Source organism: Labrus mixtus, chromosome 11 (assembly GCF_963584025.1).
Source record: "Labrus mixtus chromosome 11, fLabMix1.1, whole genome shotgun sequence".
Classification (NCBI taxonomy): Eukaryota; Metazoa; Chordata; class Actinopteri; order Labriformes; family Labridae; genus Labrus; species Labrus mixtus.
Window position 1 is genome coordinate 29,732,161 of NC_083622.1, and position 27,915 is coordinate 29,760,075.

General features: G+C 39.7%; 1 protein-coding gene across 6 annotated transcripts in view; it reads left to right on the forward strand.

Annotated features, from left to right (window-relative positions):
* Positions 1 to 27,915, forward strand: part of oxr1a (oxidation resistance 1a) — a 135,894-nt gene that overhangs the window by 75,911 nt on the left and 32,068 nt on the right. For all 6 annotated transcript variants that reach the window (XR_009674919.1, XM_061051256.1, XM_061051255.1 and 3 more), the window contains 5 exons: positions 7,414 to 7,521; positions 7,848 to 7,961; positions 20,105 to 20,257; positions 23,276 to 23,460; positions 24,796 to 25,454. Coding sequence is in view for 5 of the 6 variants with exons in the window: in XM_061051256.1 (XP_060907239.1) it covers positions 7,414 to 7,521; positions 7,848 to 7,961; positions 20,105 to 20,257; positions 23,276 to 23,460; positions 24,796 to 25,454 (1,219 nt within the window). In the remaining variant the exon portion in view is untranslated. The remainder of the gene's footprint in view (positions 1 to 7,413; positions 7,522 to 7,847; positions 7,962 to 20,104; positions 20,258 to 23,275; positions 23,461 to 24,795; positions 25,455 to 27,915) is intronic.

A 27,915-nucleotide genomic window follows, 5' to 3' on the forward strand; every position in this document is an offset into this window, starting at 1 on the left:
AAAAGCCATCTGTAAATGTACCCCTTATTACAGTACATTGAATTTCAAGCAACAGTATCAAACATAATGGGCCATCCATCCTATTAGTCTCCCAGCCCCCACGTAGTTCCACAAAATTGGAACTACGTGTGTCATACATTACATTTCTCACCTGCTGCTCTTAACACAAGGTGTTTTTTCAATGGTGTTCTGTTTTGTGCTGATGTAAAATATTGTTGCTTTTCTTTCTTACTTAAGTGTGACATTTCTTTTTGTGTGAGGTTTAAATCGGATTTTAAAGGATTTAGAAAGAAAAGTGTTTTCTAAATAAATATTTTCTGTGATCTTTAAAACACTGCCGGATGCACTTGGTATCAACCTCAAACCTAATACAACCGCAGCCATATTTGGTATAACAGATAAGAATTATACTTAAAAGAAAAGACATAAAACATTTATTTCCTCTACAACACTGCTTGCCTGCAGAACAATGTTATTACATTGGACATCGACAAATCCTCTCAAAGCGTCTCTGGGGCTGAGTGACCTGTTTAATTTCATCCAGTTAGAAAAGATATATTACTCCCTGACAGGGTCTAAGGAGAAATTATACTCCATATGGGATCTGATTCTGACACATTCAGGCAAACTTACAACTTTACATGACAGCGCTTAGATGGTTACTTTAACAAAGGATATCTTGCTCACATGGATCACAAGCTACCATCATAACTAAAGAGTCTGTACTTTTCTGAAAAAGCCTCACTCGTATGTGTGTGTGTTTTGTTGTATTAAGGTTTGAATAATTTACAGACTTGCTTCCAAAACTACATGCGTGTGTGCATGCTTGCGTGTGCGTTCTTTTGCTGCATTAAAAAATGTGTATACATACTGTATATTTATATATATACATATATACATATATATATATATATATATATATATATATATACATATATACATATCAAAAATGTAAAAACTATTTTAATGGCAAGATTTCACCTTTGGAGCATGCAAACGGAAGAGGCTCAGTCCGTCCAGGTGTTTGTGTCTTTGGCCAGCCCTCTGCAGCTCTTGTAAAGTCAATCATATTCTTTGTAAGAAGGTTTACTTGGCTGTGTTTAGGGAAAAGGGTTGAGATTCTGTCTAGTCCTGTGAGGGAGTTTGAATCTAAAACTATATTATTTTGTCAGAGCAATCCTTGACCTAGAAACTGCTACAACTTGCTCCTCTGACAATGTGGAGAGGCTGAGAGGAGTTAGGAATGCACATATCTCCTGCTGGTTATCTTCAAATAAGTACAGGATGAGAGGAATTGGTTGTAGGTTCACACAACACCGACGTCCTGTACAAGAAGGGCCAGGACTGCACCTGCACCGGACTTTTTATGACACTGTGGTGGCGTCTGCACTTTTCTATGCAGTGGTCTGCTGGGGAGGAGGGAGCACAGAGAGAGAGACAGGAAGAGACTGAACAGACTGGTCAGGAGGGCCAGTTCTGTCTTGGACTGTCCTCTGGACTCTGTAGAGGAGGTGGGTGAGAGGAGGATGTTAGTGAAGCTGACATCCATCATGGACAACCCCTCTCACCCCCTACATGACACTGTGGGGGCCCTGAGCAGCTCCTTCAGCAGCAGACTCAGACACCCACCCTGCAAGACAGAGCGCTACCGCCGGTCGTTCATCCCATCTGCCGTCAGACTGTTTAATCAGACTCTTTAACAGCATCACCACCTCATGACTCATTTCAATAGTGCTACACACTGTGTAACAATAACAATAACTCTTTCCAGTGTAGATACTGTGTAATTTTCCATTATTGTATTTTTTTATTTAACTGATGTAAATATATTGATTTTTAACTTCTATTTTTATTTTTAATAATTATATTCCTGTCTCCTGTTTTCTTGAGCTGTTGTAATGCAAAAATTTCCCCCATGGGGGATCAATAAAGTTTATCTTTATATTTGAGCAGCGTTTACAGTCGTGCTCCTGACCTCACAGGGCTTCTGGGAGATTTCTTCCAAGCAATCTGTATTGACATAACCCTTTCTTTCCCTGCATAACCCTTGGATGTTATGTCTGACATAACATCAAGAGAAATTATGATTCTTTCTTGAATCCTTTATTCAGGTTTAGTGTTTGTTGTAAAGAAACACTTCTATTGTAAGGCATCAATATTTCTCTGTCCTTCAGAGGTAGTCTGATATAGGAATGACCATTCTATGGTTGACCTTCTCTAAAGATGAAGCTTGTTCATTAGTCCCACTTTGCAGAATGATGCTTTGCTGCCTGGGTCAAGAAATGTGCAAGTATGCACTGGTGTATTTCCTTTCCTAGCCTTAACTATTGAGAGCTTACAGTTATCCTCCCCAATCCCAGTGACTCCATTTGTCTTAATTAGGGCCCGAAGCACTGACAGTGTGAAGGACCCTATTGGAATACAAGGAATTAACGTGATTCATGGTTTGGAATGCAAGAAATTAATGTGATTCATGGTTTTCCTTTGCATAATTGAATCACTAATGTGGGGGCCTTAACATGCACCAAAACTCACAAATGTTTGCATCAAGATCAGGAGTGCGTGCAATTTAAGTGTGATAGTGTTTCTGTGTCTGTGGTATCAGCTGATAGACAAGTTTAGGATTCAAAGTTGTGCGAACCACGATTCCACATAAAAAGGCATGGCCGTTGTGATGTCAAAGTTTGATGTCGTTTTTGGCATCGCACCAAAAAAACTAAATGCTTATAACTCTACTTTGCAGTGTGCAATAATCATCGAAAAATTCACGCATGACACGGAGCCTGCCCCGAGCACATACATGATTGTAAGGCAGATCAGACCTTAACTGTCAGAGCATGCTACACAGCACCTCGTACATGCTATTGTGATATCATGGATTGATTATTGCAACTTCTTACTGGCAGGTCTTCCTGCATGCACTATCAAACCCCTGCAGATGATACAAAATGCAGCAGAGCAACCTACCTAAAACAGCTCATGTCACTCCTCTGTTCACCCCCCTCCACTGCCTCCCATTTACTGCTTGCATCAAATTTAAAACCCTGCTGCTTGCATACAAACAGCAAAAAAAATGGCTCCTAAACTCTCTCATTCAGTGGTGGAACAGACTACCAAACTCAATTCAATCTGCAGAGTCCCTTTACACCTTTAAGAAAAAGCTAAAGACCTAGCTCTTTCATGAACACCTATGCACTTAATGATATTGACGATGATGATATTTAGGATGGTTTTGATGCTGAATACAACTCTCAAGAGCGGCTGTTGATTTTTGTTGACAATATATTAACTTTACTTTTCAAAAAAGTGCTTTGCCTGTCAGCGCCTGTGTGCAGACTTAAAGCTGTTTGTTTGCAATTATGACATCGTTTCATCTTCTCTAAATCCTTGCTTGTGTTTGGACAAAAGCATCTGCTAAATGAATTGTAGAATTGTAGAACTGAAGCATTGTTTCTGACTTTTAGGAGCAGAATTGTAGGCAATATCTTTTAATGCTGGTCTGTTAAAGAATTTGTAACATTGGGTTGAAACAAATGCACTTAATTGAAGTTAGGGCAAGTGCTGCCTAAGAGTAATTAAATTACTATAAATTATCATGTTCTGCACAAACTAGTATTTTTTATTGTTTAAAATATGATTTCTGCATACATCAGAAATTAACTTTGTTAATCAGTCCTCAATGAAAACTGGGATAGCAGCTGAAAATCCAGTTTACTTTTTGTGGTTGCTGCTGAAAAAATATCTGTTTGTATTCACATGTCTAAAGTTTACCTATGCCTGACATCCATGAAACTATTACATTAGTCAACAATGAGCCTACCCATTCAGTCCATACAACACAATGCATTCCTGTTATGCTTTGTTTATTGTTGTCCAGTTGTCCAAACACAGTTGCACAAACTGCAACCTGGAATTTTCCTTTGATCGGTTTTGGAAGGTTTTTATGGTCGAGCATTTGCCCCATTTTCACTCAAATTTTTATATTGCCGTTAATGAAACAGAAAAAAAAAAAAAAAAAATAATCCCTGATGACAGGACAGTAAATTGTACTCTACATTTGAGGGGTGGAGCAGCATTTTTAAAAGTATCAGGGTTCTAAGGCCTCTCCACATAGACTGATTTCCTTTATACAGGAAGTGCCCATTGAAATGCTAGTAATCATAACTACTCATACTATTAACAGTAACTAGGACTCTTTAAAAGCAAATCTGGTTCCTCACCTTTAAATGTAGCTTTTTAATGCAGAATCTTTGAACAGAAGTCTACCCCTTGAGACAACTTGAGGAAATTGCTGCACTATGTATTTTCAACATAAATTTGATTACTTCTTGACTCTGCTTTAAATATAAGTAATTTACCCTGTAGAATAAAACTATTTTTTATATTGGTTAAGGTGTGAGTTAATGATAAATACTGAGTGGCTTTAGCCAGTTTTTAAATCTAGTCCTCATGCCTGCAGCATATGGACGGTATAAAAATGTTGTGGCAAGGCAATTTTATTTATATAGCAGAATTCAAAAACAAGGCAATTCAAAGTGCTTCCCACAAGTCATAAAGACATAAATTAAATTAAATTAATTAAAATGAAATGACTTGAAATTAATAAAATAAAAATATAAAAAGAGTTATATAATAATTGAAACAGGTGAGTCTTCAACCTCGATTTAAAAGAGCTGAGAGAGAAAAAGGGAGAAGGGCGGGGGTACATTTTAATCCAGCATTGACCAGCTCCTTCATCTAGTCAGTGAACTCCAAGTGAGGGGAGGAGGAGGATAGGGTGATTAAGGAGGAAGATCCTCCCCCCTTACATTACTTCTTTGTTGTTTTTTGTTGTTGTTGTTTTTTTCCTTGTCAAAGCGTCTTTGAGTTTCTAGAAAGCGCTATATAAAACCAATTTATTATTATCATTATTATTATTATTACCTGGTTGGGGTTCAAGGGGGTAAGGGTGGTGAAACTTCACAGGTGTTGGTGAGGGGGTTGAAGGTGGGTGGAGACCCTTCCTCTTGGTTCTGATGTCTCTCCTCTTTTGGTCTGGGACGTGATTCTTGCCCAAGGTTTTCAACGTGCTGTGTTTTGTCTTCCTTGTGAGCTGTTTCCTTTTGTCCTTGTCAGAGAGAACTTATAGTTGACGCAGGAATTAAAATAGGTTAGAGGTGAACAGTTTCACCCCTGACATGTACAGGCAAAATCCATCTGCCTTAAAAAGATGTCTGCATTCCCAGAAAAGGTTAAAATTGTTAATAAAATTCACTTAATGGGCATTACATGCAGTTGTAAGCCAATTATTGGCAACCTCCCTGGGAAAACACAGTACTTCTTCTCTTACTTTTTGATATGCTTTCAGTTCTTACCCTGGTGTCTGACGATGCAGGACCAGATGAAGATCCAGGGCTCTGCAACAGAGGGGCACATCTGTTTTGGAGTTCCACATCTGTTTTGATGTGGAGGTTCGTCGCTAACCTTCCCTTTCGCAGCTGTCCACGGCTGTCTCCCTCTTGATACAGGGGTTGAAGAGGCACTTTGCAGGGGAGGTAGTGCAGGCCAGCCGGTCTCATCACATATCTCAGCTCACTGTGCTCTGCCTGTTATCTGTCCTCCCATTTCCCAGAGAAATTATTTCTTCTTTGGCTTAGCACCAAGACAGTTCCAAGGAGGACTACCACTCATAGATTTGTTAGACAAAACAGAGCCCACCTTTGTCATTGTAGATGTCTCTGTGCTCCTTAGCCGTGTGTTAGCTTGCTCTTGTCCACTATTCTGAGTTAGTGGTAATGTGGTGTCATTCCTGCACAGTCCGTTCACTTCCACATTCACTTCTAGGCGATGAATCTTTGTCTCCAGCACTGCAATTTTCTGTACTTTGTGGTAGTCATCCATGGAGAAGGGATGCATCTTGTTCCTAATTAGCTTTAGCTGTGTACTGTGTTTCAAAGTGCTGCAGCACAGGCTTGTACTCTTGATAGGCCACAGTCATGTAGCGATGCAGAGATAAAACAAATAGTACAAATTATGGCTAAAGACCTCCTACGTCTTTCAAGAAAAACAGTCCTGCTGATTTATAAATGTCCAGGACCGGCTGTTCAGGAATTTAGGTTCAGAAAAAGTGGATATCAGCAAAAGAATGTAAGCAAAGCGGAGAAGAAGAAAAGCGTCTGCACTGTAAGAAAGGAATTTGATTTCACAAAATATCTACTCCACTTTATTGGAGCTGGGTGGTGAAGGTTAAGTTGTTTCCCCACAGGAGTACAGCTCTCATGGTGGTGTATTAATTGAAATTAGGTTTTTTTTTTTTCTGAAAAACATCAAATTGGATCTAAGGTAATCTAATAAGGGCCTCTCAGGATACGAAAAAAATGATCATCTCCATGGGATATAAGTTTTGTTTTGTGTCCTATTTGGTTTTATAACAGTTAATAATTAATAATTTTAACTCCAATGCAATTATTTAAATCCACAATAAAAGAAGATACAGCTTTATTTGGTCCACTTTTGCTACACCTCTGGAAAATAAGAAATGTTTTGATAAATATCCACTATTCTATCTAGTTTTGACAGTGTTTCAATAGTTATAAAAAATGGTAGAACTCTTTTGAATGTAGTACCGTCTCAGTTTGTAAGGTTTCAAAGCTGTTTGTCATACAGTCTAGTGAGCAACATCGGAGTACATCAGGGGACCGTCCTATCTCCCTTTCTTTTCACCACCTACACAGAAAACTTTTAATTAAAAAAAAGTTTCATGCCATCTTTAGGTGCCTGGTGTAGCGGTGTGTTTGGAGAAAATTGTCTGCAGTTGAATGTGGGAAAGATGAAGGCAATTATGTTGAACCTCAGAAGAAACATTCCTTCTCCAGTCTACATCAGTGGGACTGACATGGAGATTGTCAAGTGCTACAGGTACCTGGGCTTACATCTGGATGACAGACTAGAGTGGTTTACCATAGACACTGTGCACAGGAAAGGCCTGTCTTCCATCCTCTTCTGCTTACAAACAAGCTGAGGGGGAACTTCTGCAACAGACTCATTCACCCCTACTGTTCCAAAGAAAGATACAGGTGGCTATAGGCTACCCCTCTGAATAGCTCCTGCTGCTACAGTGGCAGTGGTTGAATGTGTTTGAATGGAGTAATACTGTTGGATGGTTGGGCACTCAACATAGCAGTCTCTGCCATCAGTATGTGTGGTGTGAATAAGGTAATGTCACATGTAAAAGCTCATTGAGTAGTCATAAGACTAAAAAAGCCCTCTAGAAATCCAGGTCAATTTATCATCCATGTCCACCTTTCCTACTTCAGCCTCTATAACACATCTGCTATTGCTGGCTGTGATTGAACTTGTACAGCTTTATAATAAATAGTCCTGTATAGCAGAAGTGTGATTCTGTCTCTCTTTTCTTTTTGTTTCTTGATGCAGGTGGAATCACGGGACACGTTGAACAGCATTGCGCTCAAGTTTGACACCACGCCCAACGAGCTGGTTCAGCTTAACAAGCTGTTCTCCAGAGCAGTGGTGCCTGGCCAGGTGACTTATTCCCAACATCCTTGTCATATTGTGTTAATCGTCCCTTTGGGATGCAAATCAATTGCAAAAGACCTTTTTTGTTTCCAAAAAGGTGAAGTGATGTGTGTAACTCTACTCTCCCATAGACACTTTAGTTCTGACTACTGCTTTTAATGGTTTAACAAGCAAAAACATGAGCCAATTAACTCAATTCATGTTCTTGCTCGCACCAGAAGTTGATTTGAGGTTTTCTCTTATATCTCTCCCTGTGTTTTTATGTGTGGTATCCAATGTGTGTTTGCTCAAGGAAATGTCTGTGTAAATACTGTCATGGGTTGTGTTTGCAGGTTCTCTATGTTCCTGATCCCGAGTACGCCTCCAGTGTCGGAAGTTCCCCTTCCCTCAGTCCCATCAGCCCACTGTCTCCCACCTGCTCAGAGGCTGATTTAGAGAAAGTAACGGTATGACAACACTTGATGTATAATTTCACACTCAAAATATGCATATAATGTTTATATATAAACTTTTTATGTAATGCTATATATGAGTTGAATTTAGACCTTTATGTTTTTCGAAAACCTCTTAGTTGCTACAGTACATACATATTTTAGTCAATGTCACAAAGTTGTCATCACCTGTCACCTCTAGAGAAAGAAGAGGGTTAACCTAAAAACATTATTCTATTGATTGGTGCTGTGGGGCCCTTCCTCCTGAACCACATGACCTTGGTTTTTCTGGTGTTAAGCATGAGGTTCAGGGAGGAGAAGGCCCGCTGGATCTTGTTGAAGCTATCTTGTAGTGATGAGCCTTCAAATTTTTAAATCTGAAGAATTTGCCTCCACCCCCCAGCCATCTGATCAAGAAAAAAAATGGTGTACCAAGAAACAAATAAATCAGAATTCTACCGGGGGGGGGGAGGGATTCTTGCTTTGATATATGGCCAGATTTATCACATTTATTCCACTTTTCCCCCTTAGCCTTTTTGTAGCACATAGAAACTCAGACAAGCTGGAGGTTAGATGAATGTATGCGTCTACATTTAATTCTGGTTTGGTCTATCAACCACTACACATCTATCCTTACAGCAAGAGGACCAGCATTGTAAGCTACCCACTTCTGGTGCTATGTATGCAGCATCTGTGCAAACAATTCACTAAGCACCACAATAAGCCCAGTGGTCCCTTTGGAAATATAATCGTTTGTTGGTCTCCATGGCAACTTCAGTCTTGTTTTTGCCATTTTGAATCATGCTGTCTTCATTGCCATCACTGGAACTGCTGCTACACTTGAATTTAGACACCATCCAACTACAAGCACTCACCTTTCATTTGCCCTCATCACTGACGACCACTTCTTTAATGATTGTCAAAAGAAACACCTCTGTTCATTTTAAGCTAATCTATTTAGGTCATACTTGAGAGATCAGTAGCATATTCTATAGCTCTCAATGGGCGAGGATCAGAGAGAGAAGCTGTGACTGTGGATAAATTAAGCCTTTTAAAGTAATCCTGTGTCTGATATCTAGAGCAAATAATGTATGGAGCAGTTAACACTCCCAACAAGCAGAATACAGATGCTTGAAAGGCAGAAGGGAAGTAAAATAACTTCATCTGATTTTAACTTAGTAAATGGACTTGAGCTTGTATAGAGATTTTCTAAAGGTGCCAACTCTGTATAGGTTTGTGTTTTGTGATTTACTAATTTTATATCAAATCTGAATGATTGTGTTTGGCCAAACATTTTTATGAGGATAATGTTCAAATAAATTAGTCAGATCTGGCACCCAGATGTTTAAAAGACCAGTAAAATGAAACAAGTTCATGTTTTGTTATGGTGATTCATTTACCGGTACAAAAACTGTTCCAAAGTAAAAAGAAAAATATTGAATATATTGCAATGATTTAAAAAGTATATACTATTTACTACAACTCATGGGTTGAGGCTATTGATTCACAACACATACCATGCTTCAGAAGGTGAACGTTTTTCACCATCCATCCATTTTGTTTCTGTAAAAGAGCTAAAGACCAGACAAAGCAGCTGAAGCATCTGCATGCTCTCATTTTGCTTTCAAGCCGGCTGGTATTGGCCGAAAAAGTAACACATCTTGTGTTGGATGGATATTGGCTTAGCTGTCTGGATGACCGTGGCTAGCTGGCAGACTTTCTGTCATGTGGTCTTGTTTTTTTATAAATTGGCAGCTACCATTTCGCCTGCACAATTGCTCCCTGGTTATGAGTCAGGGCAGTAAGTCCTTGGGTAAACAGAACCAGTTTACCTGTTAACTTAACTTTATAGGTACCGGTATGTATTTTTTCCATTTTAGTTTTTTTAACTTGACATAATCGGCTCATGGGCTCATCAAGCTGCCTGCATAGCATGTAACTACATCTGGGGTGACAGCAGTACAGACTGCTCTTGAGGCTCAGGCACTTTTACTGGATGCCAAATCTCAACCAATTTGTGCTTCCTCTTGCAGTAAGCAACCATGGCCACAAGGTGGAGCTTTAGATTCATTTTTAAATGCATCATGTGTGAATGTCAAGGTCAAAACTGTGTCTATATTTATATAGCACACTATGATCTGGATAGCAGCCATAGTTTAAATGAGTCTTATTTATACTTTTTCTTCTTTTACTTTAAATTAAGAGATATGCTGGATACATACTAAAAAGAATATTAATTTTGTTTGCAACACCAAGATTGTTTAACACGCCAAACGTGTCAAACTGACTTAATAATGCTTGTATTTTTATTTTCTAAATACTGAAGATAATCCCCTGTTATGCAAAAAAGACCAGGGCCCTCATTTATCAACAGAGTGTAAGCGTGGATGAGTGCATAAGAACATTACCATGTAAAGAGTGGAATTTATCAACTTGTACTTTTACTTAGAAATGTGTGTAAAAATAAGCATAGCGCTACGGTGGCCGGTAGGGGTCACACGCTCTGCAACTGCTGAAACGATGAACATTTAGAAAAACATGCAGCATATTCAGAAATGCTGCACATGCAAACTCCAGAAACAAATGCAAGAGCTGAAATGCGCTGCAAAGACTGTTATAAGGTAAAACAACTGCATTAACATCAATCAAGCAAGTCAAAAACACACCTAAAACCCAAAAAATCAAACATGCAGTAAAAAGTATCGGAGCATTGTCGGTCATACAGGCCGTTGTCAACAAACTGTTGTCATAGAGACAAGAAGGACGTGCAGCGCTTTTCTTCTCAGAGCACAAACTTCATGCAAACACTTCCGAGCGCACAGCCAGTGCTTTACTGCCCGGAAAAAACGCTAGTTGGACACAGGGCCTTAGAGAGACTGCTGAGTACAGAAAGTTATGTTTACATAGGGAAGTTGTATCGTTGAAAGACAAAGAATAACATCAATATTACAGACACAGAGATTAAAGCGAGTCCGACCGGGTTTTTGACATCGGGGACGAGACAGCTGAGTGTGGGTTCTGTTGCTGCTGCCCCGAGATACCTGGAGCTAGTGCTAGCTTTGGGGCTGATGAGCTCCAGCTCCAACACATCCCTCTGCACCCGCTTTCACCGCCTGACACATCGTGCTTTCACCATCCCAACCGATTGAGTCCGGGTTAAACTCGCTGATCATCTCTTTCCTACAGTTAAACATAACTACCTGATTTCAAACAAACTTTTCCCACAGAGAACCCAATGCCTTACAAGTTAGTCTTTTTTTTTTGGTGCTTTCATGACATCACGTGCTGTGATCACCCAAGATAAAAACACAGAACTAGTGCTTTTGTCTAGTTTGAAACAACAACATTTTGCATTATTAAATGATCTAGAAAACCATGCACTCTGCTGAGCGCTTTTCAACAGAGCGGTCTAATCTGTTTGGTCCAACTTGTTGGAAGAGCATCACTGCTTGATTATTTTTCCTGAGAGCTGTGCCATCGATGACGATGAAAATGTGCTGTCCAAGGATAAAAATTGTGTGGTATTCTGTTATCCTCCAGTTGAAAATGCTTATCACTTTTGTGCCTTGATTCGGGTTTTTTTTGCTCTGAGATTAGTATCAAACCTCTGCTTAAATTTATTGTGTTTTCTCCTCTGACTCAACATAATTTACAGCAATTGCATGTTTCCTTTTGTTAGTAACTTCCACTCTAAATGAACAAACAAATAATTTATTTGTTTCTCTTAGCGCAAAAGTTACTTACCGTCTTTTTATTTTTTTATTTACATTCATCCTACCTCCAATTCTGTTGCAATGAACCTCTTTGCTCTCTTGGACATTATTCTGGGGAGGTAAATATAGTCACGTGGTTTTTAAAGAGGTGTGTTGTTACCACATGTGGTTCATTGGAGGCGTTTCTGATTGCAAATGTCCCTGAACATTCACGAGCCAGCTGGTTGAAAACACTTGGGATTAACCCAACCATATTCGTATGACTGCAATCCACATGTTTGATTAATAAGATTTATTTTTTGGACTTATGCACATTCTATCTTTTTCATTCTTCACATTTACATACTTTCCATGCACTGTTGATAAATAAGGGAACTCAGGGGTCTCATATATAACCGTTGCATAGACACAAAATGGGGCCTGAAACAGACGTACGCTATTTCTTGCAGTGCAAGTGTTTTTTCTACATCAACAAAAATAATGATAAAAAATTTGCACACTGATGTCTGTCACGCAAAATATCAAACTTTACTGACAGATCTACATCATCATAGTCGTTCAAACCGACAAGTGGTACGCATGCATGTATTAAGCCGTTATCAAGTAAGAAGCTTTAACTTAAAAATATATAAACGTTTAAAAAAACGCCATTATCCCCAAGCGCAGAGGACTGGACTATATAGTAATATAATCACGTAGAGATCCAAAATAGACTAACACAAAAAAATATAGCGTCAATAGTTTTCATTAATATATTCCAATATCATGCATTTATCATCAAGGGTGACTTTAGTTTTGATACAGATTACTGTACAGTAAGTGGTGACAAATTGGTGGCTGTTTCAAATATTTTGCCTTCTCATTACTCATTACGCACATCTTCATCACCTGCACATATTTATTGTGTAAATGAGTAAACAGTGGAAATTAAGTCGGGGAATCTCCAAAACGATCATTAGGCCTACAATATATATCCTCATAATTGGTCAGGGTGCAGTTAGTTTACAAAGACAAAATGCAGCCAACAGTTTAAAGTTGTTTTCACTTCAACTTGCAAGACCTTGTTCTGTAAAATGATGTATGAACAGGACACAAACTGGCTCTACACATGAGACACCTAAACAAGCCACACAAGTGCAGATAAGAGACACAAATAGTTGTGTTGGGGCTTTACTTATGCAGATATGAAACTACACATGCTTTTGGCACATCATCATCTTCACATTGTCTTTAAAATATCAGCACCCTGAAAAGATACGGCAAGATACTGTGGCTTTTTTGAAGAAAGAAGCACACTGACTTGGAGGAGGTTGTGTCTGCAAAGGAAAAGACTTTAAGAGTTCTACTTTCATCATTTTGCGCAGGCTGGTCTCGAACTCGTTAATTTTATTTGTGAGTTTAATCTTGAAAATGTACGACTTCAATCTCAAATTTTTTTTATTTTTTTTATTTTTTATGTGGCCTTAATCCTCCGTTGTAGCTGAATGACTTGAGCACTATGATAATATATGAAGAAATCAGTTTGGGTGCTATGAACATATGGACACTGCAGATATACTCATTTGTAATGATGACTGGAGGATGTTTTGGCATTGCAGATGGATTGCGTGAATGCAGCAGCAACAGGGTGTCATTCTCAGATTTTTCTTCAATTTACACGTTCCTGCTGCAGCAAACAAACAATATTTGCTTTCTGACCTCCACTTCATTCACAAGTACCTCAGTTTCTGGATCAGAAAATTGCAGAGTTGTCACTGTGATCCAGTGCTTGAAACCTTTGATCTGCCTGCTTGTTTATGAATTTTTGCATCATGAGGTGCTTTGCATTGACCGTTTATGGTTGAATGTGGGTGTGTAGGGGGCGGAACATGGAGCTGATCTATGTGGGCACAGTTCCAGGTGGATCGTGATTTATACAGGGAACATTACATGCAGGTGTAAGTACAAACCTTTTTTTTTTATCCAAACTTTCCTCATTGGTTTTTGCACAGAAATGTACAGTGTTAGAACAATCACCAAAATGAGTGCAAAAAGTTCTGTGGTCTAAATCTCTATCCAAACCCAACACATCCCGTCTCCCATCTTTACGCACTGACACACACACACACACACACACACACTGGCATACACAGACAGATTCATTCATAAAGAAATACACCAAAAACTAACAAAGGAAGACTACGCAGTGCAATGGGTGGCAAGACACAGCATAAAAACGTCTAAAGATTAAATACATTTATCTTTGCAAAAACATAATATACACATGTAAAAAATATTATTTTAAAAAGGCAAAAAATATGTATATATAAATAATAAATAATCTGTATACGTCAATAGTCAGAGAATCAATATATGTCAGAAAGGGTTGCCATATCCTATAGAAGGTATTTAAGGAGCCCTTCAGGGAGAACCTGATCCTCTCCAGTGTGATACAGCGCAGTATCTTATGGATCCATTTATTATGAGTAGGAGGTGAGGCGTGAGTCCATTTAAGAAGGATGAGCCTCCTAGCAAGTAGAGTGGTGAATGCAATGATTTGGCGAGTGGGCCTGGACAGATTAAGATTAGAAGATACACCAAAGAGAGTATTGACCGGCTCAGGGGCAATTTGGCCTGATACTCTGCTAATGGTTTTAAATATTGCCCCCCGAAATTGTGATAGTTGCGGGCAAGACAAGAACATATGACTATAGTCAGCAGGTGACTGTTTACACCTATTACACGAGTCTGTTCTATCAGGATAAATTTTGTCCAGACTGGGTCCTAAGATGCTGACTAGACTCTTCTCCTCTGTCGCCCCCCGGTGGTGGAATGAACTTCCAAACTCCATTCGATCTGCAGAGTCCCTCTGAACCTTTAAGAAAAAGCTAAAGACCCAGCTCTTTCATGAATACCTACTAACTTAATGATGATGGTCTCCATATTATTGATGATGATGATGGTTGTCACAATGGTTTTGTTTGATAACGACGACTTATAAGATGGTTTCTATACTGATTAGAGCTCTCAAGAACTGCCGTCAATGTTGTGCTTTGCCTCTGGTCACTTCCTGTCAGCACCTGTGTGTCCAATCAGACTCAAAGCTGATCGTTTGCTCTTACTGACATTGTTCCCTTTTTTCTGGATCCTTGCTTGTGTTGTTCTTACTCTCTGATGTACGTCGCTTTGGATAAAAGCGTCTGCTAAGTGAATTGTAGAAATGATATTTAATGTTATACTTAGTTAAATTCCTTGTGTGTGTAAGCATACCTGGCCAATAAATCTGATTCTGATTCTGATTATAAAACATAATTATACACATGTCACCTTGTGTTGTCCTAAGAGCAAAACACTTGTCCCTCCACTCTTATGAGATATCTGTGGAAAGTGTGGTTGGTGTAATTTTGTTACAGATACAAAACACTCTTCTGATGTGCAAGATGTAATTGAAGGGAATGGGAGACAGTGTTTATGATGCACTTCATTGAGGGAGTACATGTTTTGACATTTTTACCAACTAATATCATCTCAAGTGTGGTATTCTCATGTATGCAGCATGTTTGATCCCTGTCATAGATGTTTTGTAGTCCCTTTTAACTTTCCTATTTTTTTGTAAATGCTGCTGCTTTTTTTGTATTGAACTATTAAGCAGAGTGGGAGGCTTCAATATGGCATTAGGAAGTCACTGTCTGAGAGGGGGCAGTTAATTTAAGTTATTCAAAGATGTATATAGTTATGGAAAGATGTATTTTGTTGTAAGTGGTAAAGTATACATTTCCAGCAAACTTACCAATATTGAACGATTGAGTTTTTTATCTGAAATGTATCAACAACAGATGCTCCCATAACTCAGGGATCCTGCTTTATTTCTTTCATGGATGTTCCTGGATTTTCAGTTGTCTAAATTTTGCATTCCTAGGTTCCTCTCCTCTTTTTATTGAAAGATGACTGTTTTGGCTGTAACAGATCTGGCCAGCCCCCTCAGCCGTTCCTGGCTGCCAGTGTCTGTGCTGCTTGTGTAGGTTTGGGTTGTTTATAAACTACGCAAGGAAATTGGCATAAGGAGGTGTGGGTATGCGTGTAAGGAGGACAGCAGACAGTTGTCTGTGTATGTTGTAAGTACTTTTTTTTCTTTATTAGGAACATTTAGAATTTCCCTTTTACACATTGGGCTAAGTGCAACATCGACAGTTCAGACCAGCTCAGGTTACTTTTTAATAAAATTTTAAATTAAAGGAATACTCATTAGAAACCTGGTAGTATTTTTGAATGGTCGTGCATTCCGCCCTCATTTTCCCCTAAGATGGGAAATCTTTGTATTTCTAAGTCTGAAAAGGAGCTTCCAGTGACACAAAATTAAATTTTTTGCGTCACTGGAAGCTGTTACGGTTAGCGGGGTGAAACTACAACGCTAGTTCCTCATATTTTCGACCACTGAAGCTACAGACCAATCACAGATCAGTGGGTAGGAACTCACTCCCAGAATCGAAACTTAAAGTCCGCCATATTGCTTGGAAGCTATGCTAACAGGCTCTATGGAGAAAGCTGATAATGGCGAAAAAATATAAACATAGCGGTGAGACGGCTGCTGCTGCACTGCCGGAGCCGGCGCTGGCTGGCGGGGCCGACTTCCTTATTGGGAATCTTTTTAAATTTCTGAGAATATGCAATCAGCAGTGACATTAAGGGGATGTTCCATCAGGTGTGTCTCCTTCCTGAAGATCATCCGCTCCTCAGATTTGTAAAAGGCAAGATGTGAGCAAGGATCACCCAGAAGTCTATCTGGTCTTGTGGCTAGCATTACCATTTGGGACAACTTGTAGTACATGCTGTGCAGTGTTTGCCTTGCAAAAGCATGTGACAGATCACAGTTTGCCTGGTGAGGATAGACATGCTTCAGTGGAGTGCTTTTTTTTATGTAGAAAGCTTGTTGCACAGCTTACCCACTATAAAAGAAACAAAAAATTTGGGGTGCTGGTGGTGCAGTGGTTAGAGCGCGCGCCCCATGTATGGAGGCTGTAGTCCTCCAAGCAGGCGGCCCGGGTTCGAATCCGACCTGTTGCTCCTTTCCCGCATGTCATTCCCTACTCTCTTTCTCCCTGATTTCCGACTCTATCCACTGTCCTATCTCTCCAATAAAGGCACAAAATGGCCAAAAATAAATCTTTAACAAAAGAAACTAAAAATTTGGCTGACAAGCTACAACATCTCCTGACTGTGGGTGGATTTGATTTGCGTCAGTGGGCCAGCAATCACCCAGAAGTGATCAGTGACCTACCTCCAGAATGCACATCAGAGAGTAGTAAACTGTGGCTTACTCAGAGTTGTAATGACCCTCAAGAGCTCACTCTCGGACTGATATGGCATTGCCTCTCAGATATACTGGGTTACAAGCCAGCCCAAACGATGACAGAGGCACCCACCATGCGTGTTATACTGTATATCGAGTCCTTGCCAGCCAGTTTGACCCTCTGGGGTTTTTCAGTTCATCAGTGACATGGGCAAAGATTCTGTTTCAAAAGCTCTGGACAAAGAAGCGTGAGCATGATGATAGAGATTTGCCTGAAGATATGTTTCAGGCCTCGACTGCTTGGGAGGATGAACTCCAACAGCTCTCAGAAATGTATTTTTCACGGTGCTACACAAGAGCCGCTATGGATTCTTGCAACTGTAAGAGAAGTATCCACATTTCACTGATGCCTCAGAGAGGGCATATGGTGCAGTGGGTTATCTCCACACTGAAGATGAAAAAGGCCAAGTACAGATAGCCTTTCTGGAAGCAAGATCTTGTGTAGCTGCAAAATACGTATGAATGGGATTAGTTAGCATCCTCTGCCATCACTATGGGAAATTGGAATATGAAATTTTATTCCTAATAAGACTACAAAGGCGCTTTGCATATTGCATATGTTTGCAGTTACACATTGCTACACATTTGACTTGCCTGGTTGACCTTTTGCATGTACAGTTTTAATGCTATTTTTGTATTTTGTTAAATCTTGTTATTTGGAAAAAGAAATAATTAACCATAGAGGTATCTACATTGACCTGTCATATATAATGATTGTTCTAAAATATTTTAAATGGATGACAATGACTAAACTAGGTCCATCAGCAACTATCTGTACTAAGGTTTGAACACAGGCCATCTCCTTCTTGAACATTATGGTTGTTCCTCTTGAACTACCCTCTTGGGGATCATAATAGTCTACCTGTACAATCCAGCTTCTTTAAAATTTGTGGGTTTATTTGTAAGTATGCAGTTTTTTGTTTTTTTTAAATACCTTAACCAACTCACTTATTGTTAATTGTTGCTTATTGTGTATTGTTAATTTAATAATAAAGTAAGGTGCGTATGTATAGGTGTCATATCGAAATTAATATGGTTTCAACATACGTGCATTTTTAAGTGATTTTATGATTTTAGAAAATTTTTCATTAAAACTTCTAATAAATAAACAATGTTTTTAATCTTAATCATTTTTGATTAAGTTTGTTTTCAAAACGTTTAACTTGTCACACAACCAAGATTGGGGAAGTGCTATTGGGGGCCTCTGGTGTGCCCATACCTTCAATACATTTTTCTGGATCTAGACAATAAATCTTCTTGACGTCAAGCTGTTTTGGAGCTACACATAGTCAGAGCAGGCAGTCAGGCTTTGTTTTACTTCAGTGAAATTGTACAACGTTGCTTATTTGTTGTTTGCTGTTTTAATAATAATAATAATAATAATATATTGGTTTTTTATAGCGCTTTTCTAGGAACCCAAAGACGCTTTGACAAAATAGAAAACCATAAAACAAACCAAAAAAACGACGAGGACAGTACAATGAAGAAGTAATGTAGGGAGAGGGGGGAGTTAGTGGTTGTAGGCAGTGATGAAGAGCTGAGTTTTGAGGGATTTCTTGAAGGAGGTGAGTGTGGGGGAGTCTTGGAAGTGAGTTCCAGAGGGTGGGAGCAGCAACAGAGAAAGCCCTGTCCCCCCAGGACCGAAGGTTTGTCCTGCAGGGGGGGGGACAGGAGGTTTGCATCTGCAGACCTGAGAGTGCGGGTGGGAGTGTGTCGGTGGAGGAGGTGAGACAGGTAGGGGGGAGCCAGGTTGTGAAGGGCTTTGAAGGTGATGATGAGGAGCTTGAAGTTGATACGCTGGGGGATGGGGAGACAGTGGAGGTCATGAAGGACGGGGTTGATGTGGTCTCTGGTGCGGGAGTGTGTGAGGAGACGGGCTGCGGAGTTCTGAATGTATTGGAGTTTCTTGAGTGAGTGTGATCCGTAGAGGAGACTGTTGCAATAGTCTAATCTGGAGGTAATGAATGCGTAGGTGAGGGTCTCGGCAGCTGAAAATGAGAGGGATGGGCGGAGGCAGGCGATGTTTCTGAGGTGGAAAAAGGCTGTTTTGGTGATGTGTTTGTCGTAGGAGAGGGTTTGGTCCAAGATGACACCAAGGTTACGGATGTGGGAGGAAGGGAGCACTGTAGAGCCATCGATGGTGAGGGAGAAGTTGTTGGTGGATTTGATGAGGGATTTGGGGCCGATGATGATGACTTCTGATTTGTCGCAGTTGAGTTTGAGAAAGTTGGTTTGAAGCCAGGATTTTATTTCAGTGATGTGGTCAATGAGGATTGAGTGAGTGGCAGGAGTGATGGCTTTGATGGCGATGTGGAGCTGGATGTTGTCAGCAAAACAGTGAAACTGGAGACCATAGCGGCTGATGATGTGACCAAGGGGGAGCATGTACATGAAGAGGAGGGGACCTAGTACAGAACCTTGGGGAACACCTTGGGAGAGAGGAGCAGTGGGGGATTTGCAGTGGTTGATGCTGATGAACTGGTATCTGTCCGAGAGGTATGATTTGAGCCAGGAGAGTGCAGTGCCGGTGATGTTGAAGGTGGTTTCAAGGCGGGAGAGAAGGATGGAATGGTTGATGGTGTCAAAAGCTGCGCTTAGGTCCAGTAGGATGAGGATGTAGCTAGGTTGGCGTAGATGGTGTCTATTTTTGCTTGAAGAATGACAGGAAGGAGGTGCATTTGTCTGTTTTGAACTGTTCGAACCCTGTCTCAACCCTGTGAACATTTGTTGTCATTATTGCTTTTAGCTCTCAAGGGTCACCTTTAATTCCCTGCATGGGTCCATGCGTTTGAATTTCCCTCGGGATCAATAAAGTATCTATCTATCTATCTATCTATCTATCTATCTATCTATCTGTATCTGTCTGTCTGTCTGTCTGTCTGTCTGTCTGTCTGTCTATCTATGGAGAACAGAACCTGAATGATTTTTCAACAAATCCAGTGTGTGCGAAAATCACAGTTCACAGTTATGTTCTTATTTAAGAGCCTGCTACATCTTACATTCTTTTTTCTTTTGATTAATTTATTATCTAAATTGTTTGTTATTATCAAGTATCATAAAAGTGAAACACTGAAAAACGTTGTATATTTCCGCACCCCCACCCATCATACCTCCAGGACTCAGATGCCCAGTACAGACCAGAAGGTTTTAACCCTCCAGTGTTCTCCAGTCTGCGCCAGTCCAGAGTGGTCTCATCCACCTCGGAGGAAGAAGAGGCCCTTACAGAGAAGTTCCTCAAAATAAACTGCAAATACATCACTGAGGACAAGGTAAGGTACAGCATAAAATATCAACCAATTAATTAGAAAGGTAATTGTGTAAGATCACTTTTTTCCCACACAGTCATGTAACCTACAGATTACTGAAATGGCTGTATAACCAAAAAACATACCAATCAATATTGATGGAACCAAACAAAATATATGAACATACAGCGGAGCTGCCAGATTACACTTCAAATGTCACAATTTTTGGTGATTTTTATGTTAAATTAAGACAAATTTAAAGAAAAAAGCATTTTTAAGTGCCTCTGTTGGATTTCAATAATTTACACCAACATTCCATAACAAAATCAGTAAGAATAAATAAGCAAAAAAACAACCTTAAAATATCCATTCAGGTAGTTCAGTGACTAGAACCCCAGTTTCAGACAGAAATACTCTCGTCATAGATTTGGTGGTATTGATGGTCAGCTGATGGTCGCTTGTGGGCAGGACTACCATATTCCGCCTGAACTAACGCAAGAATCCATTGTTGCACTATAGTGTCAATGATGACAATTGGGAAAACATAATTGGCCCTATTTTGATGGCGTAAAGCACGCTGTCTAAAGCGATCTGGACTGGGCACAATCTGGGCGCAAAGCTAGATACAGAGTACAAAGAAGTTTGATTAAGGCACTTGATACATAGGATAGTGGTTGGGGCGTAAAATACATTTAACGCATGAAGAGTGTCAGCGCTCGATCCCTTAAGAGCCAGATGCGCCTCATGCTGGCACGTTGGTACGTTGGTATTTAAGTGGCTCATTTGGACCAAATTCCAGTCAGACCGTTTATCTTCTCTCCCTTCACTGTGCCCCTGAACACACAGAACACACTGTCCAAAGTATCTTTATGGAGAATTTAAGTAATATTTTCCTGACGCATTCCCACAACATCAGTAATGATCAAAAAGACTATATTCTAAAATAATTATGAAAACATGCCAACAGGATCTATGTTAAGTAGTAATAAACGAAGGCTCTAAACTTTTATTTATTTTGTATGTTGGAATCCTCAGCTGTATTCTCTAATGTGTTTGCAAAGACAGTATGTATTAATATATGTGGGCTATATTGTTGGTGGTACTTATAGTTATGTATAGGATTAATTTTAAATCCAGCCACAGCTGGGCATACGTTAGGACCTTTAATCTTCTACAGTTTCAGTTTTTCCTTCTGTGCCACTCGTTAGTATTCATCAGTTTTAACTAATCCCATTCATACACATGTAAGTATTTATTGACGAGGACGGATTAAGATTTACTTTATTGATCCCGCAAGGGGAAATTCTGTTTTTACACTCTGTAGTCATGCAACACACACAGCCTGAAATATACACACATGCACACAAACAGGATCCTATGGACATGCACTAATGGAGAGATGTCAGAGTGACGGAGCTGCCACCGGCAGGCGCTCCTGAGCTGGTGGTGGGTACGGGATTTGGTGCCTTGCTCAAGGGCACCTCTGCAGTGCTCAGGAGGTGATCTGGCACCTCTCCAGCTACCAGACCAACATCCATATTTGGTCCGCACCGGGACTTGAACCGGTGACCCTCCGGTTCCCAACGCAAGTCCCTACAGACTGAGCTACTGCTGCCCCAAATCAACATATCAGCCTTACCCATCAATGTAAATATGCTGGTATTAGTGCAAAAGCTTAATTTCATCCGTAGTCTTAAGGCTGGTACTTACAAAAACATGTAACACATTTTACAAAACCCCTCACCGGATAGTCCACAAGACAGCACACAAAAGCAAACAGTTTTACCAAAAAGAATGAGATGAAATCAACAGAAAGCGGCCAGACAGAAAAAAAGCAGTTCATGGAGACTTATAGATGAAATGTCAATGATAATGGAAGAAAATAGTTTTATTAGCAATGACAACTATAATGTAAGTATACGGTGTACAGTATATAATATTATAGGCATGACAGTAAATGATAATTGTAGCCTTGGGCGGCAAGAAGTTCCAAAGCAGCTGTGGGTCTACAACAATGATCCAAAGGATCTTGTAGGGCAATGGAGTATTAGGGCCACGTTAAAGAAAAATAAACTTTACGAGTTCAAAGTTGTAAATTGACGAGTTCGAGACCAGCCTGCGCAAAAATGATGAAAGTAGAACCCTTACAGCCTTTAAAGATTAAAAGAATAAACTCGTTATTTTAGTCTATATCAGAAGAGCAGCAGCATTCTGTTCTCAAATGACAAACATGGAGCATCTTGTTATACTTTAGTAAAGGTTTCACAAGTTCAAGTTTTCGCTTCAATTTGCAAGGACTTGTATAACTGTAAATGGATGTATAAACAAGACACAAACTGGCTCTGCACATAATCTAGACAACAAGGCAGAGAAGAACAGAACAGAAAGAACCACACTGACTGGGAGGAAGTTGTGTCTTCAGAAGAAAAGGCTTTAAGGGTTCTCCTTTCATCATTTTCGCCAGGCTGGTCTCGTAAATTTACGACTTTAAACTTGTAAATTTACGACTTTTTATTCTCGTAAATTTACGAGATTAATCTTTTTTTTTTTACGTGGCCCTAATCCTCGTAAACCAGCCATTTTTTATAATGCATCTGTTGATTTTCTAAACGATACGTGTTATCCATAGTTAGGAGCGTAGCTGACAGGTGGGAGCGGTGTAACGGTTTGTCAGGAGGCTTAAAACCTGCCTTCGCTCCAGCTCTCAGACTGTGCTTAGGTTGACTGAAAGTTAGGCTGAGACAGCATTTCCAACATGGTGGTTGCTGCCGATGAGCCTCCAGAGCCCCCTGCCGTAACAGATGGGTGACTTTACTCAGGCTTTGTTCAAAAAAACTAATTAAAACACTGAAATGTTTGACACTGACAGTCAATGGCACATTTGTGGGCAATTATTCATTTTGCCTCCAATTCCTCTATGGCAGCAGTGTTTTTGATTATCTTTTGTCGGTAGATAAACAAAGCTGTTAAGCTTATTCTCTTATGATTTACATGTTCAAATTGATTCTCTTCACTGTCCCTCTCCTCCATTTGTTTACTCAGGGTGCAGTAAGTGGAGTGTTGCTGGTGACACCAAACAACATCATGTTTGACCCTCACCGGATGGACCCACTGGTTCAGGCCCATGGGTGCGAGGAGTATGGTATTATGTGTCCTCTGGAGGAAGTACAGTCTGCAGCCATCTACAAGGAGATCACTGAGCCCAAGATCAGAGAGGCTTTGCCTGAGTAGGAGAAACATTTACTGTGTATCCTTGTTGTTAGAAGATCTGTTTTTAAAGCATATCTGGCTTCAAACATTCCAATTTTTCTAATCATATTACACAGTTTGACTCTGAAAATCACTGTAATGCAGAATTAACTCTATAAACAATCTTTTTCACTACTGAACCATTGATTGTATTACATCAACCAAATGACTTTCATTCCCCCAACACCATCACACTCATGGGCGCACACACACACACACACTCACACAAGTAAAATGTTATCAACGCCAAGGTTAATAAAGTTTCTGTCCAAAATTCTTAATGTTCAACTTTTATACAGTTGAAAGCAGTCACGTCTTAAAGTTCACTATCCTCCTACAGATTTTCAAGGATTTTTGTTTGTTTATTGTATTTGTTTTCGTTTTATTTGGATATTTCATGTTGTTGAAGAAATATGTATGAAAGGACAAATAAGTTGCAGCGTAAGGATGTAGAGTCAAAGTTTTCTGTTTCTTTAGGTTTTAGTGTAGACAGAGTGGGACGTATTGAGTTGGTTGACTTTTGCCCATGGAACAGTAACTGGTGCTGGTAAAAGACTGATAATATGCCAGGCTTTAGTTTTCTCAGCTGTCCTCCTTTTCAGTTCATAGATAAGAAGTCAAATAGTGTTTTAAATGCCCCACATTTGAAGTTGCATCCAATATATTTACTACTATTTAAAATAAAAGTTTTTATCATCTCTTTTATTCTTTATCTGTTTAGCCATTTGCCACACAAAGCAAAATACACCAGGAACAGTAGTAGCAATATTGTTTGGCTGTATAACTTACATCATATGGCTCTGTTATTATACCTTCACAACCGGTTTAACAATGGAACAACTTCCCCCACCATTTTTGGCACTGTACCTTTACAGAATGCCAAAGTGGAAAATGGCTTATCAGTTCTGTCTATAAGGGGCTTTAGTCTGTAGTTGGTTAAGCTTCAAAAACAGTTTATATTTCACATGAAACAACAAAACACTGTCTGTCATGATACCCTGACTGAGATATTGCATTTCTTTAAACTGCTTTTGAAACACAAGCTCAACTGTAAAATAATTAAGGTCTTAAACCCAAGCTACGTTCAGGGACATTTTTTTTTTAACTTGAGAGAGCTTCTCCCTGAGTTAGCATCTTTTTCAGACTAAGAAAAGCTAACCTTGAAAACTTACTTCTGTAAGAACATTAAAAGGCCTTCATGTTCCTATGAAATACACATTCAGAATGCTTAAGTGCTATGCATGCTACTTGCTATGCTCCTTTATTATTACTATAGTTGCATGTGCCTTATTACTTCTTTGTTATGTTACCAGTGATCTGGAGCCTCTTCCTGCTGAAAGACATCCCTCCCAGCAGAGGGACCCAGATCTGCACCTTAGGGAGCCAGGTGCACATGACAGCGGCAGTGCCGTCCCTCGCAGCACAGAAGGTTCCATTTCAGAAGATGTTTTCACTGAGCCAGAGCTGTCCCCCATCCGGGAGGAGGAGCAAGCATCTAATGAGGACCTACACCTTGATAAGGCTTCTGCTGCTTCCACAGTGTCTGTGAAAACTGTCACCCAGATGGAGATCATCAGTGATACCTCCCAGGCCCCAGGCAGCACACACAGTTCCACCAGCCAGTTGGAGGAGCTTGCAACGGCAAAAAGAGCAGATAATCCACCAGACACTGACACAAAACACAATAGCCAGTCCCCCATGGGATCCAAGCAACACAGCGTAGAGCCACCAAGCACACTAACTACCACAAGTAGCAGCGTTAGCCCGGCCCAGGGTACTAGCAGCACCTCACGCAATGGTTCCAGAAGCTTAGCCAACCCCACCACAGATGCCACTTCTGTTTTAGCCAGTCCACAGGAAGATGCCAGTGATGGGACAGACATCTCGAAAACAGACTCTATGCAAAAAGACAAGGAGGAAATAAAAGATGAAGAGCAGTCGGAAAAGGAAGGCATGCTGAACTCGGCAGACGGTACAAAAGCTAAACTAAAGTTAATTTGTTGCTGTTAAAAAACACATTACATTTCACGTGATACATCTGTCACCACAATGTCTCTAAGAAGCCACCCCACATCATTAATAGTAGTCGTAAATTGAACTTCTAAAGGCAATCCAACCCAGTTCCTCTCCTCTCTTCCAAAATCCTTTCGCTCATGTAGTTTTCTGATAACCTCTCCTTTTCCACTTTTCCCTGGTGTAGGTCATAGCAATATAAAGGTGAAGGGAAATAGCAGCCTGTTTTTTTCTCATCAGCTAAACTAGCAGGGCTTTAAATGGCTTTTCGCTGTCTCTGTAGGTCTCGGTCAGTCCTGAAAAAGCCTAGCAAACACTTGGACATCAGAAACACTTTCACATGCTCAATACTCATGAAACTTCCTAAAATTTTCAAAAAAAATTCATGAGTGAACACAAACAGCCAAATTTTTTTCAATTTTTCCTGCCACCCCATTTGTAAGTTTTCCATATGAAGTCAGGGTGAGGTTATGTGAGAGAGAAATAGAAAAGATACAGAGAGAGAGAGAGTGAGAGTGCTGCTCCATGATGGGTGCTAGAAGTTGAAAGTCCAGAGTTGTGGGGGGCAGAATGGAAAGGTGCTTTGGGGGTGAGGCCTGTGTTGTAGATGTCCAGGAGGGAGGGGAGTGAGACACCAATGATCTTTCAGGCCTTGTTAACTATGCGTTGCAGGGTGTTGTGGTTGTGGGCGATGCAATTCCCTTACCACACTGTGGTCTCGTCCATCCTCTCTTTTTTGAGCAGCAGCAAGAGCTTTGGATTGATCCTTAAGATGGCAGGCCTGGAACTACCTCCGGTTCAACCAAGCGAGGAAAAATCATTTAAGAGATATGAGATGCAGGGACAGTCCCATGTTGTCGTGTGTTGCTGCATGTGTGAACAAGCAACTCAGGAAGATTTCAGGGGGATTCTTTCTGAAATTTTCTAGAAATGTTCGAGGAGTGCATAGTGAAAATGGCTCTACATAACCAAGGGGAACAACAGCCATGATAAAACCAACACAAAAAGGCCTTCTGGAACAGCATTCGAAGAGGTGTTATTATAGCTTGCATCCATTTCTGGTTTTATTTTTATTTTGACTTGGACTAATTCTTAATTCCCTATGTCCCAAAATTTTAATTTCTAGTTAATTGTCAAGTTTGAAATAAAAATGTCATACCACGGTGTAATTTGCCAAATAAAGGTAGGTATTTCAGGTCATCCCAAACATTTAGTTTGGCCCACTTTGACTCTCAAGATGTAAAATTACACCTTTCAGAAAAGTACTATGTATAATAAACATCAAACAGGGAAAAAGTAAAAGGTTGTCAAGCCTTTCAATAATCTGGTTAAATCTATAACTAAGATTCATGTGTTTTTCCAGCAAAACCTTGATGCCTTCCAACCCAAATAACACTGTTTTATACTGAATCATGCATTAGGATTCATAGTAGGGGTGGGAATCACCAGAGGCCCCACGATACGATATTATTGCAATTTTAAACATTTTGCGATATGCTGAGAATAACAATACATATATTATATTATATTGCAATTTAACTTTTTTAACTGCATATTTTGTCCACAAAATTAATCTAAATCAAGAACTTTTTTGTCAAATACGAAAACATTCTCAGTCTATTCATCTCAATTCAGTCTTTTTATTACCACACAATGTGAGTCCAGCCCACAGACTGACCAACATTGTGATTAAAGTGAAACCCTGTGAAATGCTGCTTGCACCTCACAATCTGAATTGTTGGTATTTCAGTCTAATCCAACTTGAACATGATTTTTTTTTTTTATATTTTTAATGTAACATTTTAGATATGCTTTTTTAATTTTGAACTAGTGAAGGGGTTGCACAATTCATTTTGAACAAGTTGCATTGTTAAGAATTCATGTTAAAGTCCAATTAGACTGAAATACAAATAAAAAGATTGAAGTGAGATGAACAAACTGAGATTTTTTTCTTATTTGACAAAACAGTTGTTCATTTAGTTTAGTGTAGTGGACATAATATGCAGTTAAAAAAGCTTAATCACAATATATTGTATCGCAATTCTCAGCATATCAGAAAATGTTAAAAATCGCAATAGAATCGTATCGTGTGTCGAGTATCGTGATAATATTGTATCGTGGGGATTCCCACCCCTATTAGCTTATGTGATCCAGTATGAAATCATGCTATTTTGTATTTCAGTTGGTTATTTGTTGCCAGTATTGGGCAGGCTATTTTTCTTGCTAAATTAAAACAAGCTTGACCAAACTGAAGCTACCTCCCAGAGAAATTAGCTACAGCAAAAGTAACTACTACACCAAAGCTTTTTTATTTAACATCAAATCAGTACTTTTATTAAGATCACTCATTACTTAAATTATAAGCTATGGTATATCTTAATACATTTCAAACAAATAACTGGCCAGCTATGGACACCTTA